This window comes from Heterodontus francisci, chromosome 15, assembly GCF_036365525.1.
Source record: "Heterodontus francisci isolate sHetFra1 chromosome 15, sHetFra1.hap1, whole genome shotgun sequence".
Taxonomy (NCBI): Eukaryota; Metazoa; Chordata; class Chondrichthyes; order Heterodontiformes; family Heterodontidae; genus Heterodontus; species Heterodontus francisci.
In genome coordinates, this window is record NC_090385.1 from 94,201,539 (window position 1) to 94,226,936 (window position 25,398).

A 25,398-nucleotide genomic window follows, 5' to 3' on the forward strand; every position below is an offset into this window, starting at 1 on the left:
TCTGCTTGTTTGTACTATCATGTGCTATTTTGTTATTTCCCATTCCCTCTTTATGGTGATCCACTGGTAGGAGTGACCGTTTATAGTTTGAGCAGTAACAAAGTGCGTTCCCAGCTGTTCCACCGCCATGGCTGGTCACCCATCAGCAGTAACTGCTGTCAACACATTTAGTGCATGTGAGAGCTGGAAAAATGATGCTTTAATCTTGAGTGGCAACACCAGATTTAACCCTGCGTCCTGCCCAAAAAACAAATCTTTATTACCAGCACATGGAGAAATTCCGCACCGAAACTATATTAGTCGGGCACAACTCCTTTTTGATCTTGTCTCAACAGTTTGCATCTGAAGGTTCTACAAAGGGAAGCCTCAGAGGAGCAACAGCTCAAAGGACCTACTGATAAAGAGAAGGGGGGTTGTTCAAAGTATGGGATTGTGCTCTGTTCTTGACATGTATCCAGTTGATGTGTATTTTCATTCATTCTTGGGATAGAGCAATTCTCATCTCTAGTTTCTCTTGAACTGCTGCAGTCCATCTGGTGCAGGTACACCCACAGTGCTGTTAGGGAGGGCGTTTCAGGATTTTGACCCAGCAACAGTGAAGGAACAGGGATATAGTTCCAAGTCAGGATGGTGTGTGACTTGAGAAGAACTAGCATGTGCTGGTGTTCCCATGCATCTGCTGCCCTTGTTCTTCTAGGTGGTAGAGGTCGCGGGTTTGGGAGATGCCGCCGAAGAATGGGCTACACTTGCCGAAGTCTGCCCTGCAAAGTAGTCTGACCTTGCTCTATTTTGTGGTAAAATCAAAGATAAGAAATAACCCTATTAAAACAGAATGGAGCAATTGTGTCTGGTGTGCTTTACTAGTGGAAGTTACTGATAGAGGGAGCTTGTGGGGAAATGTGGCTTGTAGCTAGGGAATGAAGAGAGGAGCTCAAAGATGAGGAGAGACAGTATGAAAAGTGGAAACAGATAGTGGTAAAGGAGAATAAATGGCAAGCAAAGGAGAATAGGAAGGAGTCTGATGTTTGTACACATTATTTGTGCGGAGCAGGTTCCTTAAGCAGTGATGTTAGGGAAAAAGCAAAGTTTTTCTTCACCAGGCAGAGGAAGGAAGGGGGAAGTGGAGGCCAAGTCAATGCATGCTGTTCTCACTCATTTCCTGATAGGAACTTGAACAGTGTGAATATGCACAACCCTTTGGAGAACCAGAGGCTGTGCAAATTCGATCCAGGCTACAACTTTCCAGCTTGGTATTGGACACTACTGATGAATATGTTCGAACTCCCAATTTTGAATAATTAGTTACTCATAGCCTAAGACATGAGTCTGGGTAGATGCTGCTTATCTGTGTTATCACACTCCCTGACAGATTTAAGAGGACATTATTTCTTAATCCAGCTGTGGATTCTAATATCCAAAGAAGCACTTGAAAATTGCCAATGTCTTCAGCTCCAGTGGGGCAGCAATTTTAACCTGACCTGCCCGTTGGCAAACTGACGCGATCAGCTGCAATGCAGGTTCTCAGGTGCACTGCTGCCCAATTTTAATCTCCATTGAAGTAATATTGGGCAGGCTGTAAAACCAGTGTTCCACTTGATCCCCTGGGTTTCCCACTTGGCAAGTTAGGTTAAAATTACTAGCTTAAGTGTTTGAATGTCTGTCCGAGAATGGAATCCATTACTTTGACCTCTTCCTGACTCGTTCCCCGATCCAGCACAAGACCATTGCCCTCAAATACCCCAATCTGTTTGGGCTCTTCAGTGAGCATTTCCAGAGTGCAGATGTGGCACGTGGACAACCAAAGCACCTTGACGGACAGGGGAGGGCGTTCCCTTGGTGCAGAAGTTCATGTCAAACCACTCAGATAACTAGCATTCGGAAATGATGCTGGAATTATGATTATCATTATTAAACTGTTTTCATCCAGAGCCTGTAATCTGTTTGGTGGGGGTGGGGGGGGCAGTGGGGAATTGGAATCACAGTAGATCAAAAATAATTTAAGTAATTCTGTTTAGCTTGAGTGCAACAACAACAACTTGCATTTGCATAGTGACTTTAACATAGTAAAATGTCCCAAGGCACGTCACGGGGGAGGTGGTGGCGTGGTGGTATTATCACTGGAGTAGTAACCCAGAGACCCAGGGTATTGCTCTGGGAACATGAGTTCAAATCTCAAAACAGCAGAAGGTGGAATTTGAATTCAATTAATATATCTGGAATTTAAAACTGGTCTAATGATGGCCATGAAACCATTGTCGATTGTTGTAAAAACCCATCTGGTTCACTAATGTCCTTTAGGGAAGGAACCTGGTCTGGCCTACATGTTGCTCCAGACCCACAGCAATATGTTGTTGACTCTTACATACCCTCTGAAATGGCCTAGCAAGCCACTCAGTTGTATCTAACCGCTACGAAGCCAATAAAAAGGAATGAAACCGGATGGGCCACCTGGCATCGATCGAGGCACTGGAAACGACAATGGCAAACCCAGCCCTGTCGACACTGCAAAGTCCTCCTTACTAACATCTGGGGGCTTGTGCCAAAGTTGGGAGAGCTGTCCCACAGACTAGTCAAGCAACAGCCTAAAATAGTCATACTCACGGAATCATACCTGACAGACAATATCCCAGACACTGCCATCACCATCCCCGGGTATGTCCTGTCCCACCGGCATCACAGACCCAGCAGAGCTGGCGGCACAGTGGTATACAGTAGGGAGGGAGTTGCCCTGGGAGTCCTTAACATTGACTCTGGACCCCATGAAGTCTCATGACATCAGGTCAAATATGGGCAAGGAAACCTCCTGCTGATTACCACCTACCGCCCTCCCTCAGCTGATGAGTCAGTACTCCTCCATGTTGAACAGCACTTGGAGGAAGCACTGAGGGTGGCAAGGGTACAAAATGTACTTCAATGTTCATCACCAAGAGTGGCTCGGTAGCACCACTACTGACATAGCTGCTAGACTGGGTATGCGGCAGGTGTTGAGAGAACCAACAAGAGGGAAAAACATTCTTGACCTCATCATAACCAATCTGCCTGCTGCAGATGCATCTGTCCATGACAGTATTGGTAGGAGTGACCACCACACAGTCATTGTGGAGACGAAGTCCCGCCTTCACATTGAGGATACCGTCCATCGTGTTGTGTGGCACTACCACCGTGCTAAATGGGATAGATTTCGAACAGATCTAACAATGCAAAATTGGGCATCCATGAGGCGCTGTGGGCCTTCAGCAGCGGCAGAATTGGACTCAACTACAATCTGTAACCTCATGGCCCGGCATATCCCCCACTCTACGATTACCATCAAGCCAGGAGACCAACCCTGGTTCAATGAAGAGTGCAGGGGGGCATGCCAGGTGCAGCACCAGGCATACCTCAAAATGAGGTGTCAACCTGATGCAGCTACAACACAGGACTATCTGTGTGCCAAACTGCATAAGCAGCATGCGATAGACAGAGCGAAGCGATCCCACAACCAACGGATCAGATCGAAGCTCTGCAGTCCTGCCACAACCAGCCGTGAATGGTGGTGGACAATTAAACAACTAACTGGAGGAGGTGGCTCCACAAATATCCCCATCCTCAATGATGGAGGAGCCCAGCACATCAGTGCAAAAGATAAGGCTGAAGCATTTGCAACAATCTTCAGCCAGAAGTGCCGAGTTGATGATCCATCTCAGCCTCCTCCTGAAGTCCCCAGCATCACAGATGCCAGACTTCAGCCAATTCGAATCACTCCATGTGATATTAAGAAACGACTGAAGGCACTGGATACTGCAAAAGCTATAGGCCCTGACAATATTTCGGCAATAGTACTGAAGACCTGTGCTCCAGACCTTGCCGCGCCCCTAGCCAAGCTGTTCCAGTACAGCTACAACACTGGCATCTACCCTGCAATGTGGAAAATTGCCCAGGCGTGTCCTGTACACAAAAAACAGGACAGGTCCAACCCTGCGAATTACCGTCCCTTCAGCCTACTCTCAATCATCAGTAAAGTGATGAAAGGTGTCATCGACAGTGCCATTAAGCGGCACTTGCTTATCAATAACCTGCTCAGTGATGCCCTGTTTGGGTTCCGCCAGGGCCACTCAGCTCCTGACCTCATTACAGCCTTGGTTCAGACATGGACAAAAAAGCTGAACTCAAGAGGTGAGTTGAGAGTGACTGCCCTTGACATCAAGGCAGCATTTGACCGAGTATGGCATCAAGGAGCCCTAGCAAAACTGAGGTCAATGGGAATCAGGGGGACAACCCTCCACTGGTTGGAGTCATACCTAGTGCAAAGGAAGATGGCTGTGGTTGTTGGAGGTCAATCATCTCAGCTCCAGGACATCACTGCAGGAGTTCCTCAGGGTAGTGTCCTAGGCCCAACCATCTTCAGCTGCTTCATCGATGTCCTTCCTTCAATCATAAGGTCAGAAGTGGGGATGTTCGCTGATGATTGCACAATTCGTGACTCCTCAGATACTAAAGCAGTCTGTGTAGAAATGCAGCAAGACCTGGACAATATCCAGGCTTGCGCTGATAAGTGGCAAGTAACATTCGCGCCACACAAGTGCCAGGCAATGACCATCTCCAACAAGAGAGAATCGAACCATAGCCCCTTGACATTCAATGGCATTACCATCGCTGAATCCCCCACTATCAACATCCTAGGGGCTACCATTGACCAGAAACTGAACTAGAGTAGCCATATAAATACCGTGGCTATAAGAGCAGGTCAGAGGCTAGGAATCCTGCAGCGAGTAACTCACCTCCTGACTCCCCAAAGCCTGTCCAACATCTACAAGGCACAAGTCAGGAGTGTGATGGAATACTCTCCACTTGCCTGGATGGGTGCAGCTCCAACAACACTCAAGAAGCTCGACACTTTCCAGAACAAAGCAGCCCGCTTGATTGGCATGCCATCTACAAACATTCACTCCCTCCACCACTGACGCACAGTGGCAGCAGTGAGTACCATCTACAAGATGCACTGCAGCAACGCACCAAGGCTCCTTAGACAGCACCTTCCAAACCCGTGACCTCTACCAACTAGAAGGACAAGGGCAGCAAATGTTTGGGAACACCACCACCTGCAAGTTCCCCTCGAAGTCACACACCATCCTGATTTGGAACTATATCGCTGTTCCTTCACTGTTGCTGGGTCAAAATCCTGGAACTCCCATCCTAACAGCACTGTGTGTGTACCTACCCCTCATGGACTGCAGCGGTTCAAGAAGGCAGCTCACCACCACCTTCTCAAGGGCAATTAGGGATGGGCAATAAATGCTGGCCTAGCCATGAATGAATAAAAATAAAAGGCACATAATTGGACAAAAGTTGACAATGGGATGAATTTTAAGTGGACCCAGGGACAGGAACAGAGGCTGGGGAGGGGGGGTGGGGCAAAAAATTTGATTGGGACAGGAAGTCCAACATCGTGACGTTCCATTCCGATTTTACCAATAGCTGCAAAGTTGGAGTTTGGACGATGACGTGGCAATTAAGATAGTTAAGAGGCCAATTGAAAGCGATTTTATGGTCGGATTTGTATTTTATAAACAGCGTACGGGTTTCATGGGGCTTCAGAGGCTCACCTCCTTCAAGGATGCAACATGGAGGTGGGACATCATGGCTGGCTGCAAGGGGAGGATATCGGGAGGGCAACTATCAACTGCCAGGCAAGATGGGGAAGGGAGAGGAGTGCACATTGAGTGAGGGCAAGGGCCTCTGTGCTGGGGGGTGGCCATTGTAAGGGGGACAGCAGGCAAGTGACACCATGGCAAAGCTTATGGTGGGGTAAGAAGAGGAAACTGCTGGGAGTGAAAGACACGCATTAAGGGAGAGGCCACCTGTCATGGGCCTCGTTCATCTAGGCTTTGAGGATCCCATTGATGGCGAGATGCAGCAGACTGGTAGGGAGGCCCAGGCACTTGCAGCTGCACTGTGATGACCTGTGAGCCCACAGGACGGTTAGCAGCAGCCTGCAGATGCTGGAGAAGGGTGTAGAGGAGAGAGAGAGAGAGGTGGCTCCCCCACACAGAAGGAGGTATCCTCCAGAAAGGGTCCACTGGTTAAGTTTCAACTACCTGTAGATATCTGAGAGATAGTGGCAATGAAGCCTCCACCTCTCCAGGGAGGCCATCATTGAGCTATGCGCTATGATGCAGGATGAGCTGAGCCACATGAGACTCGGTGGAATTCAATGCCAGTGACACTGAAGGTCACTGTGGCACTGAACTTGAACGCCTCTGGATCATTCCAGCGATCCACTGGGGACGTATGGGGGATCTCACAGTTAACGGCCTATCAGTACATTGAGGAGGTCACCAATGTCCCTTTCAGAAGGGCTGGCGACTATGCGCACCTCTGCATGAATCCCAACTCTCAAGCTGAGAGGGCCATTGGGTTCGGGGCTATCTCTGGATTCCCCCAGATGCAGGGTGTCATCGACTGCACTCATGTGGCCATCACGGCTCCTGAACCCCAGCCAGCGGCCTTCATCAACAGGAAGGTCTTCCAATCCCTCAATGCATACTGGTGTGCGACCACCGTAAATGGATCCTGCAGCTCTGTGTACGCTTCCCGGGAAATTGCTACGATTCCAACATTTTGAGGCTGTCCCAGGTGCCAGAACTAAGGATAACCACTGAGGACATGGCTACTGACTCCTGTGAGGAACTCCTGCACAGATGCAGAGGAGAGATACAACTCTTGCCGCAGGATAACATGAGCGACCATGGAGCAGACCATTGGTCTGCTGAAGATGAGATTCAGGTGCCTAGATCGGTCCAGTGGAGCCCTGCAGTATTCCCTGGCGAGGGTCTCACGTATTGTGATGGTTTGCTGTACACTGCACAACCTGGTCCTGCAGAGGGGGGGGAGCCGATGAGCAACGAGGATAGCGAGGAGCTTACTGACTCCTCGGATGATGAGGATGCCGAGAGGGAAGATAGGCAAGCAACGACAGATGAAGGACTCCATGGACAACATGAGATTGACCATGGGATATGTGCAAGGAAGGTTCTCAGTGCCCTTGTACGTTCGCATTTCCTTTGACCCTTACCGTCAGTTGTAGCTTGACCAATAAGTACTTATCTGTATGCCGCCTTGTTGTCGCCTTCCTTCCTTCAGGAAGCACTCAGTCTTTAAACATTCGCACAGCTCTGAGCTGGCCAGACTCCAGAGTTGACCCCTCACAGCATGATGTTTCGCCTGCAGCCTCTTCACAGAGGCTGGGTTGCAGAAAAGGGCCAAAGGCCAGATGGAAGAGGAGGGAGGTCGTCTATGCTTTAGGAAATGGTTTATTCACAGTTACAACAGACCATTCCTTTTGCATTTAAAAAGACACAATCACCTGTGATAACCCCATGATTCCATGTGCTCTTTATTCTTTTGCGTGAACCCCTATGAGGTGCCCCCCCCCACCCCCCCCCCCCCCCACACTGTGCTGTAAGCTGGGGTGGAGGCAGGCTGCTGACCGCTGACCTTGCTGCCCTGTGACTAGGGATGCCCTTGGCGGTCGTCCTCTGGATGCCTGAGGCTTGGAGAGCCTCGGCACGCTGTGTGCCTCCTGCACAGAAGCAGTAGCACTCCCTGTCAGCAGGGATGATGGTGAACTGGTGACACTGGTAGAGGGGCAGAGGAGCAGCTCCCACACCAGGAGCACCCTGTGAGGAGCCCCAGCTTCAGGAGGCAGCTGATCCTCCTTACTAGCGAGGCAGACTTCTGCCTCCCTGCTGACCTGAAAGTGAAAGGACCTGGTGGTGACTCCAGGTCCCCTGTTTGCCTCTTGCCTTCCCACTGCTGCCTTGTGCCCATGGTCAAGACGAGGATGTGCAGGTCTGCACAAATATCCTACAGACACTGAGTGCTCTGTTGGACGTGGCTGTCCATCACAGCCACCAATCTCTCAATGGAGGACACTATGCATGCACCAGTCAGAGACAATGCAGCGCTCAACGCCTGGTTGGACTCCTCCATCCTCCGAGCTTGGGCGCGCATTCCCTCTGGCATCTCTGCCAGATGTTGCCGGAGCTCTCACTGCAGCATTTCCCATGATGCTGCCAATGCCAGATGCATCTCATGAAGCTGGGGTTCAGCATAAGCCTGGTCTCCCACAGTCCTCCAACTGTCAGAGGCGTGGACTGTCACAGCCTCCATCAGCTGCTTGGGCAAGTCAGTGCTGTGTTCACCAGGTTGGTCACCCAGATCTAAACTCGAGCGTAAACGCACCGATGTGTGTGTGTCTGCACTGGTGGAGCGTGCAGAAGTGTGAGGTGACCCTCTGGGGCGCTGTCCTCCTCTCAGTGGTGGCAAGCTCCCCTGCAGACTTGAAGATTGTAAACGTAGGCACCGCTTGACCTGCATGAAAGAACAGAGACATTGAAGGGTCAAGAACCTCCCCTCCCTACATACCACACACCCCTACAATCCAGACCCCTGCAGGCATCGGATGCCTGATGAGCAGCATGGCTCCATTGCTGCAGATGCAGTCTTGTGCCCCATGGCAACCTTATTCACTGTCTTTGGAAGGTGCCCCTGTCTCTCCGTCCACGGCACTCCAGCCATCCTGAGGTCCAGCTAGCTCCATGACCTTCTCCTCTATTGGGGCTAAGACATGGAGAATGGGCAGCCCACAGCCAGTCTTGGCCCACTCTGATTGTGTGCTATCTTCTCCTGTAGACAGAGAGAAGGAAGCTGTAGGTCACCCAGTGAGAACAATTCCAAGACATGGCTGGTGGTAGTCCAGCTGCCACCAATGGGAGCACACAGATGCCTCCTGCATGCAATCCCTTTCCAGAGACCTCGCAAATGTCTCCTATGACAAGGGTCTCCTTTCAGAGCCACTTCGCCCAGTTTCTGCATGCATCCCTGACCCTTTGCCCATGCCTGGCTGGGCACTTCCTCTCCACCCAGTGCACCTCGCTTCTCCAGTTGCAAGGCCCAAGAGGATGAAGGCATTAAGAGGTACTCACTTTCGCTGCCCAGATGAGGTCATTGAGCCACTAGTGGCACTGGATCCAGGTCATTGGCGTTACCACATGGCTGCTGACATCATTTGTTATCTGAAGCCAAGCCTGTTTGGTTAGGCTGCCAGGTCTCCTCAACCCGACCCTTGGGAATAAAATATGCCTCCTCACCTGTCAGCCTGTAGAGGCACCTGGAGGGAAGCATCAGGGAAGCATGGGGCCACCCAGGGTCTCCTCTCAGCCATCTTTGATATCCTCTATGACCTCCTCCTCTCCCAGGCCTACATTCTGCAAAATTTCCTGCCGGGCTGTCAGCCCTTTAAAATTGGTGCCAGCAGCCATCAAGGTGTCAGCTGACAGCATGCATTTGGTCGGCTCCCATGCCTCATTGAACTTAATTGGCCGGCTGCCACTTGATCATGTGCGGCTGGTCACACCTGCCAATGATGTATCTTGCTCCTGTTTCTGGTCCTGATGTTGGGACCAGTGTCTCCACGTTAAAATCCAACCTATTTCAGTCACACACAAAGATATTGCCAGCGTCTGCCATCAGTACTCCTCTGAAACAGGAGTCCACACATGTACAGTTAAATGCGGAAAGCCAAAAGTTGCTGTCGGTGATTCAGTCTTTCATATAGGTTGTGCTGCTGAAGTCCCTCCAGTCTGCAATCAATTAAAAATCACTGAACTGATGAGAGCTTTCCCTTTTACATGAATCGTCTTGCTGTAAAACCCTTGAAAAAGTTGCACCTTGTTAAATGAGGTGCAACTGAGCTTTTAATGGCATCCCTAAGATGATAGTTACTGTGAACAGCCTCAACAGCCTGAAAAATTAATTTTATTTTTGTGGAATAAAAACATTCACGTATTTTTTAAAAAATTAAAAGAAAAATGTTTGTATATATTTTATCTCCTACCATAATCCCATGTGTTTGTCCCAATCTTTATTTCATTCTCTGTAAAATGATATTAAAATGAGAAGGATAATCTGTGCTTTTAACTTCCTGGTTTGCTGTCCATGAGAATACTTCAGTGTGATTGGCTGCGTACCCTGCTTGATGGCATCACAGTTACTGGACTCCTGGAGATCCCTTGATTTGGTATCAAATTCAAACTGATCTTGGGAAAAGGGAAATCCACGCCACAGAGATTGTTAGATCATAGAAACATAGAAAATAGGAGCAGGAGTAGGCCATTTGGCTCTTCGAGCCTGCTCCGCCATTCATTATGATTATGGCTGATCATCCAACTCAGTAACCTGTTCCCGCTTTCGCCCCATATCCTTTGATCCCTTTAAACCCAAGAGCTATATCTAACTCCTTCTTGAAAACATACAATGTTTTGGCCTCAACTGCTTTCTGTGGTAGCAAATTCCACAGGTTCACCACTCTCTGGGTGAAGAAATTTCTCCTTGTCTCAGTCCTGAAAGGTTTACCCCGTATCCTTAGACTATGACCCCTGGTTCTGGACTCCCCCACCATCGGGAACATCCTTCCTGCATCTACCCTGTCAAGTCCTATTATAATTTTATAGGTTTCTATGAGATCCCCCCTCACTCTTCTGAACTCCAGCGAATATAATCCTAACTGACTCAATCTCTCCTCATACATCAGTCCTGCCATCCCAGGAATCAGTCTGGTAAACCTTCACTGCACTCCCTCTACAGCAAGAACATCCTTCCTCAGATAAGGAGACCTCAACTGCACACAATATTCCAGGTGTGGCCTCACCGAGGCCCTGTATAATTGCAGCAAGACATCCCTGCTCCTGTACTCGAATCCTCTCCCTATGAAGGCCAACATAACATTTGCCTTTTTTACCGCTTGTTGGACCTGCATGCTTACTTTCAGCGACTGGTGTACGAGAACACCCAGGTCTCGTTGCATATTCCCCTCTCTCAGTTTATAGCCGTTCAGATAATAATCTGCCTTCCTGTTTTTGCTACCAAAGTGGATAACCTCACATTTATCCACATTATACTGCATCTGCCATGCATTTGCCCACTCACTCAACTTGTCCAAATCACCCAGAAGCCCCTCTGCATCCTCCTCACAACTCACCCTCCCACCCAGTTTTGTGTCATCTGCAAATTTGGAGATATTACATTTAGTTCCCTCATCTAAATCATTAATATATATTGTGAATAGCTGGGGTCCTAGCACCGATCCTTGCGGTACCCCACTAGTCACTGCCTGCCATTCGGAAAAAGACCCATTTATCCCTACTCTTTGTTTCCTGTCTGCCAACCAATTTTCTATCCATCGCAATACACTACCCCCAATCCCATGCGCTTTAATTTTACACGCTAATCTCTTATGTGGGACTTTGTCAAAAGCCTTCTGAAAGTCCAAATAAACCACATCCACTGGCTCCCCCTCATCAACTCTACTAGTTACATCCTCGAAGAATTCTAGTAGATTTGTCAAGCATGATTTCCCTTTTGTAAATCTATGCTGACTCTGTCCGATTCTACCACTGTTCTCTAAGTGCTCTGCTATAAAATATTTGATAATGGACTCTAGAATTTTCCCCACTACCGACGTCAGGCTGACTGGTCTATGTAAGCAGCAATCTTCAAGGTCAGTGGTGAGCACCGTCACTTTGCCATTGACCACAAAATCTGGGCCCATAAGGCTTTGTCAGAGATGGTTTTAAATAAGGGTCTTATAGGAGGGGGGAGAGAGGTAGGGAGGGAGCTCCAGAGCCTAGGACTCAGAAGCTGAAGGCATGACCACCAATGGTGGGGTGAAGAGCAATTAGTGCTTCTCGGAGCCCCAGACATAGCAACAGCTGTTGGAGTGAGTATGTGAGCCCAATTTTAATTCTGTGTAAATGAGTGGGTTTTGAGTGAATTAAAACCAAGCCCTGTGTGCCTGAGAAAAATGAGTGTGTGCATGTCCGTGTGTGATTTTGAGTGTGCATGTTTGAGTGTGTACACGTGACTGAGTGTGTGTGTGTGATTGACTGCATTGTTGATTTTGAGTGTATATGAGTGTGTGTGAGCACGTGTGTGAATTTTGAATGTGTATGAGCATGTGTGATTTTGTATTTGTGCAAGGGTGAGTGTGATTTTGTGTGTTGGTGAGTGTGTGAGTGTGATTTGGAGTTATGTGAGTGTGATTTTTGAGTGTGTGCGTGTGATTTTGAGTGTGTGAATGTGACAGGGTAAAAAAAATGTGATCTTCCATTGATTCCATATTCGCTGCCTCCCATTTAGGATGTAACAAAAATGCAACTAATACAGGGAAGTTACCTGCCTCCCTTATTTTTAATCCAACCCAGTTTTCTCCATATATGTCCTAAAATAGTTACAGTGTGTTTCCAGTGAATTAATTTTAACAAGAAACTGCAAAATTGGATTTCTAATGATTTTTAAATAATTCCAGACAGAATTTTTCTCAGAGTACTTTTTAAATACATTGCTTCAAAGTCTGTGTTTTATTTTATATAATTACACAAATACATCATTATGTGCCTGATAATGTACAAAGTCTTTTAGAGTGTTTTAAGTTCTCCTTAATTACGATTGTAATAAGCTTTCTTCTTTTTTTTCTCTTTTTTTTTTATTTCTTTCAATGCTGTCTTGCTTTTTGCACTATGATTGCATGCTGGTGTCACCCTTCATGATGATGTCACATGGCTTGCTGCTGTGATACCTGCCACGCCCACAATCCACACCACACGCTGCCATGGTTACCATAACGCTACACCCTTCCTGTTTGTCGCTTCCATGGTGTCCCCCACTGAAAGTACCCATGATGCACGGCGCTACGCCCACCACTGTGTCCGCAACAACACCTGCTACCAACGTTCCCTTCGCAGCAACAGCAACAGCCAATCAGGTTTGGCTCTTTAAATAGCTTTTATTTGACATTTCTTGCTCCGAGTGAGCTGTTGCTTTAAAATCAGCACAGATTTCAAAGTCTTTCTGTTTGCTAAATTTAAGTCGAGGAAAATTGTTTTAAGACAAGTATTTTTCAATCACGGCATCAGTGTGTGTTACAACCCGGATGTAGCTATGCATAATCTTAGTGACATTATTTTTTCCCCTTTTTAAAATTGTCAGTTAATTCATTCACTGCACACACTGTTTTATGTAATGTCAGTGCTAGGATGTGAGTTAATATATAGGATAATTTCTTCTTTAAAAATCATATTTTAATCTGAAATCTTTTCCACTGTAGATGCCCATTTTATCAATAGATGAACTCAGTAGCAGCATGTTTGTTACACAGATGTAGACGTTACGAATAGAACAGTAAGTTTCTTTTAACTATTAATACAAACTAATTAGAACTTATCCAAGCAACTAAAGATTATTTTCTTCTTATTCTGTCTTGCTGGTGAAACCAAGACATTTAATAGAAGTGATGTTGATAATGAATGTTCATGTTGCAATGCATTTAATAGGAACAGTGGTTCATTATAGGACTCACTATTTGATCATTGATACTAGCACAGTTTTAAACATGGAATCTAGCATATGAACCAATCGCATGCAGAGTTTGTATTTTTAATTAGCTGGCATTCTATCAAATATTATGATTGTACATGATTATATTGATGTGATCTGTACTGTTTTGAAGTGGTTGGCTGTACTTGTGGATATTGTGCTTTGGACACACACCAATTGTACCTTGGTGCAGCATCGCTCCTGCAACAGATTAGATACCAATGTCTGAATTAAAATAACACAGGGTGGATTCCAATGCAACACCATTGTGAGAACAGCACTGGCCACATTGATCTGGTTAGGAACACAGTTACTTGCTTTGCTCCACATTTAGATATAGAGGAATAGAGGGGGATGTAAAAGCGGTGGGGGTGTTGCATTACTGGTTAAGGAGAATATCACAGCTGTACTGCGGGAGGACACCTCGGAGGGGTCATGCAGCGAGGCAATATGGGTGGTGCTCAGGAATAGGAAGGGTGAAGTCACGATTTTGGGGGTTTTCCACAGGCCTCCCAACAGCCAGCGGGAGGTAGAGGAGCAGATATGTGGACAGATTTTGGAAAGATGCAAAGGTAACAGGGTTGTAGTGGTGGGTGATTTTAACTTCCCCTATATTGACTGGGACTCACTTAGTGCGAGGGGCTGGGATGGGGCAGAATTTGTAAGGAGCATCCAGGAGGGCTTCTTGAAACAATATGTAGATAGTCCAACTAGGGATGGGGCTGTACTGGACCTGGTATTGGGGAATGAGCCCGGCCAGGTGGTCGAAGTTTCAGTAGGGGAGCATTTCGGGAACAGTGACCATAGTTCCATAAGTTTTAAGGTACTTGTGGATAAGGATAATAGTCCTCGGGTGAAGGTGCTAAATTGGGGGAAGGCTAATTATAACAATATTAGGCAGGAACTGAAGAATTTAGATTGGGGACGGCTGTTTGAGGGTAAATCAACATCTGGCATGTGGGAGTCTTTCAAACGTCAGTTGATTAGAATCCAGGACCAGCATGTTCCTGTGAGGAAGAAGGATAAGTTTGGCAAGTTTTGGGAACCTTGGATAATGCAGGATATTGTGAGCCTAGTCAAAAAGAAAAAGGAAGCATTCGTAAGTGCTGGAAGGCTAGGAACAGACGAATCCCTTGAGGAATATAAAGACAGTAGGAAGGAACTTAAGCAAGGAGTCAGGAGGGCTAAAAGGGGTCATGAAAAGTCATTGGCAAACAGGATTAAGGATAATCCCAAGGATTTTTATACATATATAAAGAGCAAGAGGGTAACTAGGGAAAGGGTTGGCCCGCTCAAGGACAAAGAAGGGAAACTATGTGTGGAGCCAGAGGAAATGGGCGAGGTACTAAATGAGTACTTTGCATCAGTATTCACCAAAGAGAAGGACTTGGTGGATGATGAGCCTAGGGAAGGGAGTGTAGATAGACTCAGTCATCTCATTATCAAAAAGGAGAAGGTGTTGGGTGCTTGCAAAGTATTAAGGTAGATAAGTCCCCAGGGCCTGATGGGATCTACCCCAGAATACTGAGGGAGGCAAGGGAAGAAATTGTTGGGGCCTTGACAGAAATCTTTGCATCCTCATTGGCTACAGGTGAGGTCCCAGAGGACTGGAGAATAGCCAATGTTGTTCCTTTGTTTAAGAAGGGTAGCAAGGATAATCCAGGAAACTATAGGCCGGTGAGCCTTATATCAGTGGTAGGGAAATTATTAGAGAGGATTCTTCGGGACAGGATTTACTCCCATTTGGAAACAAACAAACTTATTAGCGAGAGGCAGCATAGTTTTGTGAAGGGGAGGTCGTGTCTCACTAATTTGATTGAGTTTTTTGAGGAAGTGACGAAGATGATTGATGAAGGAAGGGCAGTGGATGTTATCTATATGGACTTTAGTAAAGCCTTTGACAAGGTCCCTCATGGCAGACTGGTACAAAAGGTGAAGTCACACGGATCAGAGGTGAGTTGGCAAGATGGATACAGAACTGGCTCAGTCATAGAAGACAGAGGGTAGCAGTGGAAGGGTGCATTTCTGAATGGAGGGATGTGACTAGTGGTGTTCTGCAGGGATCAGTGCTGGAACCTTTGCTGTTTGTAGTATATATAAATGATTTGGAGGAAAATGTAGCTGGTCTGATTAGTAAGTTTGCGGACGACACAAAGGTTGGTGGAGTTGCGGATAATGATGAGGATTGTCAGAGGATACAGCAGGATGTAGATTGGTTGGAGACTTGGGCGCAGAAATGGCAGATGGAGTTTAATCCGGACAAATGTGAGGTAATGCATTTTGGAAGATCTAATACAGGTGGGAAGTATACAGTAAATGGCAGAACCCTTAGGAGTATTGACAGGCAGAGAGATCTGGGCGTACAGGTCCACAGGTCACTGAAAGTGGCAACGCAGGTGGATAAGGTAGTCAAGAAGGCATACGGCATGCTTGCCTTCATCGGTCGGGACATAGAGTATAAAAATTGGCAAGTCATGCTGCAGCTTTACAGAACCTTAGTTAGGCCACACTTAGAATATTGCGTGCAATTCTGGTCGCCACATTACCAGAAGGACGTGGATGCTTTGGAGAGGGTACAGAAGAGGTTTACCAGGATGTTGTCTGGTCTGGAGAGCATTAGCTATGAGGAGAGGTTGGATAAATTCGGATTGTTTTCACTGGAACGACGGAGGTGGAGGGGCGACATGATAGAGGTTTACAAAGTTATGGGTGACATGGACAGAGTGGATAGTCAGAAGCTTTTTCCCAGGGTGGAAGAATCAGTTACTATGGGACATAGGTTTAAGGTGTGAGGGGCAAAGTTTAGAGGGGATGTGCGAGGCAAGTTCTTTACACAGAGGGTGGTGAGTGCCTGGAACTTGCTGCCTGGGGGAGGTGGTGGAAGCAGGTACGATAGCGACGTTTAAGAGGCATCGTGACAAATACATGAATAGGATGGGAATAGAGGGATACGGTCCCAGGAAGTGCAGAAGATTTTAGTTTAGGCAGGCATCAAGATCGGTGCAGGCTTGGAGGGCCGAATGGCCTGTTCCTGTGCTGTACTGTTCTGTGTTCTTTGTTTGTTCTTTGTTATGGAGGGAAGAACAACAGGCTGCAATGTTAGTGAACTGCTAGCAAATGAAATTGTTGCAGTTCTAGATAGAAGAACCATGAAGCAAAGAGATATATAGACCATCAATAGAAATAAAAACTGGGCTCTTTTTATAGCTCTGCAACACCAGTTTTACACCCGGGCGCCAAGATGAAAATAAACCCCATCTTGTTCTCTTGCAATGAGGTTGAAATCATACTTGCATCTCCTGTTTCATTCTCTGCTGCCCCGCAGGTTAAACTGATGTTGTGGTCTTGTGTGTTGCCTAACAATTTACTGACTCAGCAGGGATATTTTATCGAGCAACAGCAAGCAGAATTCGATGACTTCATTGTGTAGTTAGCATACAGCTCAAATGGTCTTTTTCAGTCATTAGTTAAAGAAAGAAAAAAAACTTGCATTTATAAATCATCTTTCCTGATCTCCAGGATGTCTCAATGTGCTTTACAACCAACGAAATACATTTGGAGTGTAGTCACTGTTGTAACACAAGAAACATTGCAGCCAATTTGCACACAGCAAGGCCTCACAAACTGCAATATGATAACAAGCAGATAATCTGTTTTAATGATGTTATTTGAGCGTTAAATATTGGCCAGGACACTGGGAGAGCTTCCCCGATCTTCAAATAGTGTCATAGGATCTATTACATCCAAGTGAGCAGACATGGCTTCAGTTTAACATCTCATCCGAAAGATAGCACCTCTGACAGTGCAGTATTCCCTCAGCACTGCACTCGGAGTATTAGCCGAGATTATGTTCTCAAATACCTGGAGCGGGACCTGACTTGAATTCACATCATTTTGACTCGGAAATGAGAGCGCTACCACTGAGCAATGACTGGCAACTTGTTTTCACATTACCATCATGGGGTTGGTGCCCAAAGCACCGGTCCCATGTAATATAGAGTCATAGAGTCATTTATGTCACAGAAGGAGGCCATTCGGCCCATTTAATCCATGATGGCTCTCCTCAGCTATCCAGTCAGTTCCACTTCCCCGCTTGATGCCCTGCAAGTCTATTTCTCTCAAGTGGCCCTCCAATTTCCTCTTGAAGTTATTGATTGACTCCGCTTCCACCACCCTTTTAGACATTTAACACCTGCTGTGTAAAAAAAAAGTGCTTCTTCATATTCCCCTGCATCTCTTGCAACTAGTGGCAAATGTATGGTAAACTCACTGGATTAGCGGCTATGATGACTTGGTGCCACCACCTACCTGGCACCAGAAGATGTACTGTTCCAGCATGCACTGGCCATTTCCAAAGTAATGCCAAGACTTCGGTGCCACGGTGCCACCTCTTGCTGGGGCTATGATGACAGTGTCATATGATCACATTGGCATGGCTAGTGCATAAGTGCACAATGGATCAGGAGGACCTGGTTCACATGGAGACTGACTACAGAGTTCATGGGCAATGCTCCTGAGTGTATCGAGCAAGTGCATTACAGAGCCAGTTGCAGTATTATGTCCATTTCTGAGAACCAGACTTTAGGAAGGACATGAAGGCTTTGGACAGGATACAGGTGAGATTTACTAGAATGGTTCCAAGGATGAATGATTACAGTTATGTAGATAGACTGAAGAAGCTGGTGTTGTTCTCCTTAGAGCAGAGAAAGCCAAGCGGAGATTTAGTAGAGATGTTTGAGATCATGAAAGTTTTTAATAAGAGTACCACAACACCAACTACTTGTATTTAATATAGTAAAACATCAAAAGGCATTCCTAGGACCGTTATCAAACTAAATTTGACAATAAGCTACTCAAGGAGATATTAGCATAAATGGCCAAAAACTTGGTCAAAGAGATTGGTTTTAAGGAGTATCTTAAAGGAGGAAGGAAAGGTGGAGAGAATGAGAAGTTTCGAGAGTTTAGGGCCTAGGCAGCTGAAGGTACAGCTGCCAATTGTGGAGTGATTAAAATCGGGGATGCTCAAGAGGCCAGAATAAGAGGATCGCAGTTATCTCAGAGGGCTGGAGGAGATTAGGGAGGAGTGACACCATGAAGGGTTTTGAAAACAAGCATGAGAAGTTGAAAATGTAAGCGTTTCTTAACCAAGAGCCAGTGTAAGTCAGTGAGCACAGAGGTGATGGGTGAACATACAAACAAATTAGGAGCAGGAGTAGGCCACTCAGCTCCTTGAGCCTGCTCCGCCATTCAATAAGTTCATGGCTGATCCGATTGTAACCTCAACTGCACATTCCCGCCTACCCCTAATAACCTTTCACCCCCTTGCTTATCAAGAATCTATTTACCTCTACCTTAAAGATATTCAAAGACTCTGCTTCCACTGCCTTTTGAGGAAGAGATTTTCAAAGACTCACGACTGTCTGAGAGAAAATAATTCTCCTCATCTCTGTCTTAAATAGGCGAGCCTTTATTTTTAAACAATGACATCTAGTGCTAGATTCTACCACAAGGGAATCCTCTTGCAACTAGTGGCAAATGTATGGTAAACTCACTGGATTAGTGGCTATGATGACTTGCTGCCACCACCTACCTGGCAACAGAAGATGTACTGTTGATCCTCTCCACATCCACCCTGTCAAGACCCCTCAGGATCTTATATGTTTCAATCAAGTCACCTCTTACTCTTCTAAATTCCAGTGGATACAAGACAGCCTGTCCAATCTTTCCTCATAAGACAACCCGCCCATTCCAGGTATTAGTTTAGTAAACCTTCTCTGAACTGCTTCCAGATGTGGTCTCACCAATGCCCTATATAACTGAAGCATAACCTCCCTACTTTTGTATTCAATTCCGCTCGCAATAAACGATAACATTCAATTAGCTTTCCTAATTACTTGCTGTACCTGCAGACTAACCTTTGGCGATTCATGCACTAGGGCACCCAGATCCCTCTGCATCTCCGAGCTCTGCAATCTATCACCATTAAGATAATATGCTTTTTTATTCTTCCTGCCAAATGGACAATTTCACATTTTCCCACATTATACTCCATTTGCCAGATCTTTGCCCACTCACTTAACCTATCTATATCCCTCCTTATATCCTCTTCATGACTTACTTTCCTATCTATCTTTGTGACATCAGCAAATTTAGCAACATTTGGTGCACATTTGGACATGGGCAGCAGAGTTTTGGATGACCTCAAGTTTACAGAAGGTAGAATGTGGGAGGACAGCCATAAGTGCGTTAAGTCAAGCCTGGAGGTAACAAAGACATGAGCAGAAGCAGAAGAGCTGAGGCAGGGGCGGAGGGAGGTGGTGTTACGGAGGTGGAAATAGGCGGCCTTAGTGACGGCATGCTTTTGTAGTTGAAGGCTCATCTTGGATCAAATATGACACCATCGATGTGCGGAACATTTAAGTCAAATTTGAGAAACGATCCAGAGCTCACTGAGGAAAGCAGACAGCAGATATGTTTGGTGGATGGGTGGTAATGGTTTAAACTAGCAGTTAACTTGTCGATAGGGCTAAAATACACCCATTATTAGAGGTAGGGCAACTCAAACAGTGGAACAGAGAAAGGGGAGAAAGCGCAAAGGATGGCAGCAGGTGTCCAAGGATAACAGTGCCCAGTAAGGAGCTCCTTAGAGAGATGATCGCCCAGGAGCCATAAGACAGTTCCGGGGAGAGGAGGGGTCTAGAGGAAGAACAAATAGATAAGGAGAAACTGCTTTCAATGGCTGAAGGGTCAATAACTAGAGGGCACAGATTTAAGGTGATTGGCAAAAAATTCTGAGATGACATGAGGAAAAGCCTTTTTATGCAACAAATGATTAGGATTTGGAATCCAGTGGTTGGTAGAACGGTGGACACAGATTCAATTGTAGCTCAAATGGGAATTGCATAAATACTAGGAGAAAAAATTGCAGGGATATGGGGAAAGAACAAGGGTATGAGAATAACTGGATTGCTCTTCTAAAGAGCCAGTACTGATTCGATGGACCTGATGGCCTCCTGTGCTGTACTATTCTATGATTCAATGAAGTGTGATTGTGCATTGCACTTCAGTCAGTCTCCTTTCACCCAGCCTATCAAAGTCGCTTTGGGGACTAAACATTTGAGGCATTATCATCATTTGTATTATTAATCTAACAGCAAAAATTTACTAGTAATCTAGTGTCACAAATTCCCTAGTAATTTAACATCATAAATTCACTAGGAACTGTAATTTTTAAAATATAATATGCATTTTTTCCCTCAAATTTGATCTCAAAGTTAAAGTGCGTATTGTACATGGTAACAAATCAAAGTGGGTTTTTTGCAGCCGGTAATGGGGCTTCAAGGGGAATGCAATCAATCCTGTTTGGGATTGACTATCGTTCCCTCGCAAAGGTTGGGTCCTTTTAGTATCCAAAACCTTTAATGGGATTACTGTTCTGATACTCATGGTCCAGGTATGTTAGTAGGTATATTATATAATCTTCTCTTCTTCTTCTTTGGCCTCCTTGTCTCGAGAGACAATGGGTAAGCGCCTGGAGGTGGTCAGTGGTTTGTGAAGCAGCGCCTGGAGTGGCTATAAAGGCCAATTCTAGAGTGACCGACTCTTCCACAGGTGCTGCAGATAAAATTGGTTGTCGGGGCTGTTACACAGTTGGCTCGCCCCTTGCGCTTCTGTCTTTTTTCCTGCCAACTGCTAAGTCTCTTCGACTCGCCACACTTTAGCCTCACCTTTATGGCTGTCCGCCATCTCTGGCGATCACTGGCAACTGACTCCCATGACTTGTGATCAATGTCACAGGACTTCATGTCGCATTTGCAGACGTCTTTAAAGTGGAGACATGGACAGCCGGTGGGTCTGATACCAGTGACTAGCTCGCTGTACAATGTGTCCTTGGGGATCCTGCCATCTTCCATGCGGCTCACATGGCCAAGCCATCTCGGGCACCGCTGGCTCAGTAGGGTGTATATGCTGGAGCTGTTGTTTTATATTATAAAACATGTAATAAATAAATGCTATCCTAACCAGCAGTGCCCACATCCCATGAACGAATAAAAATAATGTAAGAGGCAGGTAGTCCAGGAATCCTCTGGGAGTGTGGGCACTTAAAAACAGTCCCCCAGCCTGCTGCAGCTGACATCCATCACTTGCAACTGGCCTTACATGCCCTTAGGAATAATGACACTTTGACCGCAGTATTGCAAAATTCTAGGTGTGTATTATACATGGTGACACATGACATTTCATTCACGAGAATTGGAATGCTCATTATATTTGGGTGTGTATTATATTTGGAAAATTATGGTAATCTAACAAAACAAATTCACTAGTAACCTAACGTCACAAATTTACTAGTAATATAGTGTCACAAATTTACTAGACCTCGCAATGTTCAGGCATGCAAAGCAGTGTCAGGAAAAATACTGAATATGTTAGAAAAGGACCAACTTTAGTGCAAATGATAAAGAACTGGGAGGCCTTCCAGAGTCTCAAATACCAACTGAGGCCCTGTTCCCGTGGCACTAATTTGAAGAAGTGCAGGGGAGTTCTCCCCTGTGTCCTGGCCAATACTTATCCCTCAATCAACATCACTAAAACAGATCATTTAGTCATTCGCACATTGCTGTTTGTCGGATCTTACTGTGGTATTGCTGAAAAGTACTTCATTTGCTGTAAAGTGCATTGGGATTTCTTGAGGTCATGAAAAGCTATAGAGATATAAGTTCTTTATTCTCTCATTTGCTGGCTTACCAAGCTTTTCCTTCACTTCTTACGCTTTGCTGTCTGGCTTTGTAATGCACTTGCCCAATGCACTCATAAGCCTTACTATTAAAACAGGTTATTTAATTGACTGGTTAGCTCAACAACAACAATTTGCATTTAGCTTGCTCCTTTACTGTTGTAAAGTGGCCCGAGGTGCTTCAAAGGAATGTTATCAGATGACCCACATACAAAGATATTAGAAAAGCTTGGTCAAAGAGGAAGGCTTTAATGAGCATCTGAAAGGAGGAGAAAGAGAGGGGCAACCATTACTGATGCTAACTTTTTATTCCAGATTTATTTAAGTAACTGAATTTAAATTTCCAGCTGCCATGCTGGGATTTGAACTCAAGTTTCTGGATCAATAGTCAGGGCCTTTGGATTACCAGCCCTGCAACATACCCACTGTACTGTACCCCCATAAATGTAATTAGTTTGTGTACATATACTATCATGTTGTTACTTCATATACAGTTTCATGTAATTATCCCCAGAACAGGCTGTATCATGTAGTTACCCTATATACCAGCTATATCATTAGTTACTTCATCTACAAGCTGCATCGTACAGTTACTCCGTAAAAAGTTTGTATCATGTAGTTGCTCCATATACAGACAGTATCAGGGAGTGAGCACATTTACAGATTGAAACGTGTGGTTACATCAAAAGCATGCTGCATAAACACATCAGGTTCTACTTGCATCCTGACAACACCCAGCTCTGTCTCATCACCACCTTTCTCAACCCCGCCGCTGTCTCGAAATAATCAGACTGCTTGTCCAACATCCAGTACTGGATGGACAGAAATTTCCTCCAATTAAAAATCAGGAAGACCAATGTTTTTGGGCTGAATTTTATGGGGCTGTTTGGGACAGGAATGGACTCGGGAGCCACAAAATAGGGATAGAAGATGTTGGAAAGGTAGTCCGATGTCGTGACGTCCCTTCCGGAATTTACTGTCGGCGACCGATGTCGAAGGTAGGCTTTGCACATTTACAAGGCGGGAAGCCAATTAAGGTACTTAACAACCCAATACACTGCAATTTTAGTCAGAGTTTTAAATTTTCCTGATGGTGGATGGGAACCACAGGGCTTCAGGGCCTTGCTTGGTGAAAGGAGCCTGGAGCTCAGTGTTGGCTTCGCTGGGAAGCCATCCGGTGAGGCAGCGTCACTTGGCAGGAAGGGTAGAGGAGGGGGGACATCAGGAAGCACCATGAGGAGTGGGGATCAAATCCCAGTACTGCAGGGCAGCCAATACCAGGGCTCCATCGGGGCAGTGCCACCTCACAAAGGGTCAGGTGTAAGGGGGTATGGGGTACGTCTGTTTGGCCTGATGGCCTTGCACTCAGAGAGAGGCAACCTCTCATGGGGCTTATTCACCCTGGCTTCGAGGCCCTCATGGACTAGGAGGAACAGCAGAGAGGGTGGGAGTTTCAGGCATGGGCAGTGGCATGCCAGTAACTTGGGGCCCACAGCAGGGCCAGCCTCGGGAACAGGAAGCTGGAGAAGGAAGCAGAGGGGCTTGCCAGAAACCTCCTGCACACATAAAATGCTACCCTCCATGGAGTGTCTACAGGCCGTGGCTCAATGACCTGCAGATGTCTAAGCAGCAATCTCACCAAAGATTCCACCACTCCAGGGAGGCCATCGGTGATCTATGTGCCATGATACAGGATGAGCTGAGGCTCATGGGACATGGTAGGCACCCAATGCCAGTGGCACAGAAGGTCACAGTGACACTGGACATCTACACCACCAGATCATTCCAGAGGTCCACTGGAAATATGTATAGAATTTCCCTGCGGCGCATGGGTGCATCAAGGAGGTCACCAATGCCTTGTTCAGGAGGGCCGGCGACTATGTGCACTTCTGCCTTGATCCAAACAGTCAAGCTGAGAGGGATATAGGATTCGGGGCCATCGCTGGATCCCCTCAGGTGCAAGGGGACTGCATGCATATGGCCATCAAGGCTCCACAAAATTTACCAATGACACCAAACTTGGAGGTGTGGCAAACAGTGAGGATGATACGAATTGCCTGCAACAGGACATAGGCTAGCAGAATGAGCAGACAAGTGGCAGATGGAATTTAATACAGACAAGTGTGAGGTGATGCATTTTGGCAGAAGGAATAGGGAGAGACAATATAAACTTAATGGCACAGTTCTAAAGAGTTTGCAGGAACAGACGGACCTGGGGGTACATGTGCATTGACCTTTGAAGGTGGCAGGACATATTGAGAGAGTGATTAGTAAAGCATATGGGATCTGGGGCTTCATAAACAAAAGCATTGAGTGCAAAAGCAGGGAAGTTAGACTGAGCCTTTTATAAAGCTCTGGTTGGACCCAAGCTGGAGTATTGCATCCAGTTCTGGTCACCACACTTCAGGAAGGATGTGAGGGTCCTTAAGAGGGTGCAGAGGAGATTTACCAGAATGGTTCCAGGGATGGGGGATTTTAGTTACAAGGTTAGGTTGGAAAAGCTGGGGTTGTTCTCCTTGGAGCAAAGGAAACTGAGGGAGGATTAAATAAGTGTACAAGATTATGACAGGCTTAGATAAGTTAGACAAGGAAAAGCTGTTCCCATTTTAAAAAATGGTACAAGGACTCATCGACGCAGATTGAAGGTTTTGGGCAAGAGATGCAATGAGTGGTAATGACCTGGAACTCACTGCCCACGAGGATGGTGGAAGTGGAGACAATCACTGATTTCAAAAGGAAATTGGATGGCCACTTGAAGGAAATAAACTTGCAGGGCGACGGGGATCCAGCGGGGGAGTGGGACTGACTGGCTTGCTCTGTGGAGAGCTGGCATGATCTTGATGGACCGAATGGTCTCCTTCTATGTCATAAATGACTCTATGACTCATTTATGTACAACTCGTCTGCGACCACTGCAAACGAATCTTACAGATTTGTGCAGGATTCCCAGGAAGCAGCCATGATGCCTACATACTAGGACAGTCTCAAAACTTTTCAGTGCCTCCGCGCACCTTCAGGGATGAATCCTTGGAGACTAGGGCTATCCACTGAGAACATGGCTACAGATGCCTGTGAGGAACCCATGCACAGATGCAGTGAAGAAATATAACACTTGCCACGGCACAACCTGAGCGACCATCAAGCAGGCCATTGGTCTCCTGAAGATGAGATTTAGGTGCCTTGATGCCTGGTGAGGGTCTCATATTGTGGTGGTCTGCTGTTCACTGCACGGCCTGGCACTGCAGAGG

At 46.3% G+C, this 25,398-nt stretch overlaps 1 protein-coding gene across 6 annotated transcripts in view; it reads left to right on the forward strand.

Moving 5' to 3' along the window:
- Positions 1 to 25,398, forward strand: part of LOC137377798 (muscleblind-like protein 3) — a 333,150-nt gene that overhangs the window by 294,235 nt on the left and 13,517 nt on the right. For all 6 annotated transcript variants that reach the window (XM_068047866.1, XM_068047867.1, XM_068047863.1 and 3 more), the window contains exons 8-9: positions 12,711 to 12,802; positions 13,145 to 13,218. In XM_068047866.1, coding sequence (XP_067903967.1) covers positions 12,711 to 12,802; positions 13,145 to 13,201 — 149 coding nt within the window. In that variant the 3' untranslated portion in view covers positions 13,202 to 13,218. The remainder of the gene's footprint in view (positions 1 to 12,710; positions 12,803 to 13,144; positions 13,219 to 25,398) is intronic.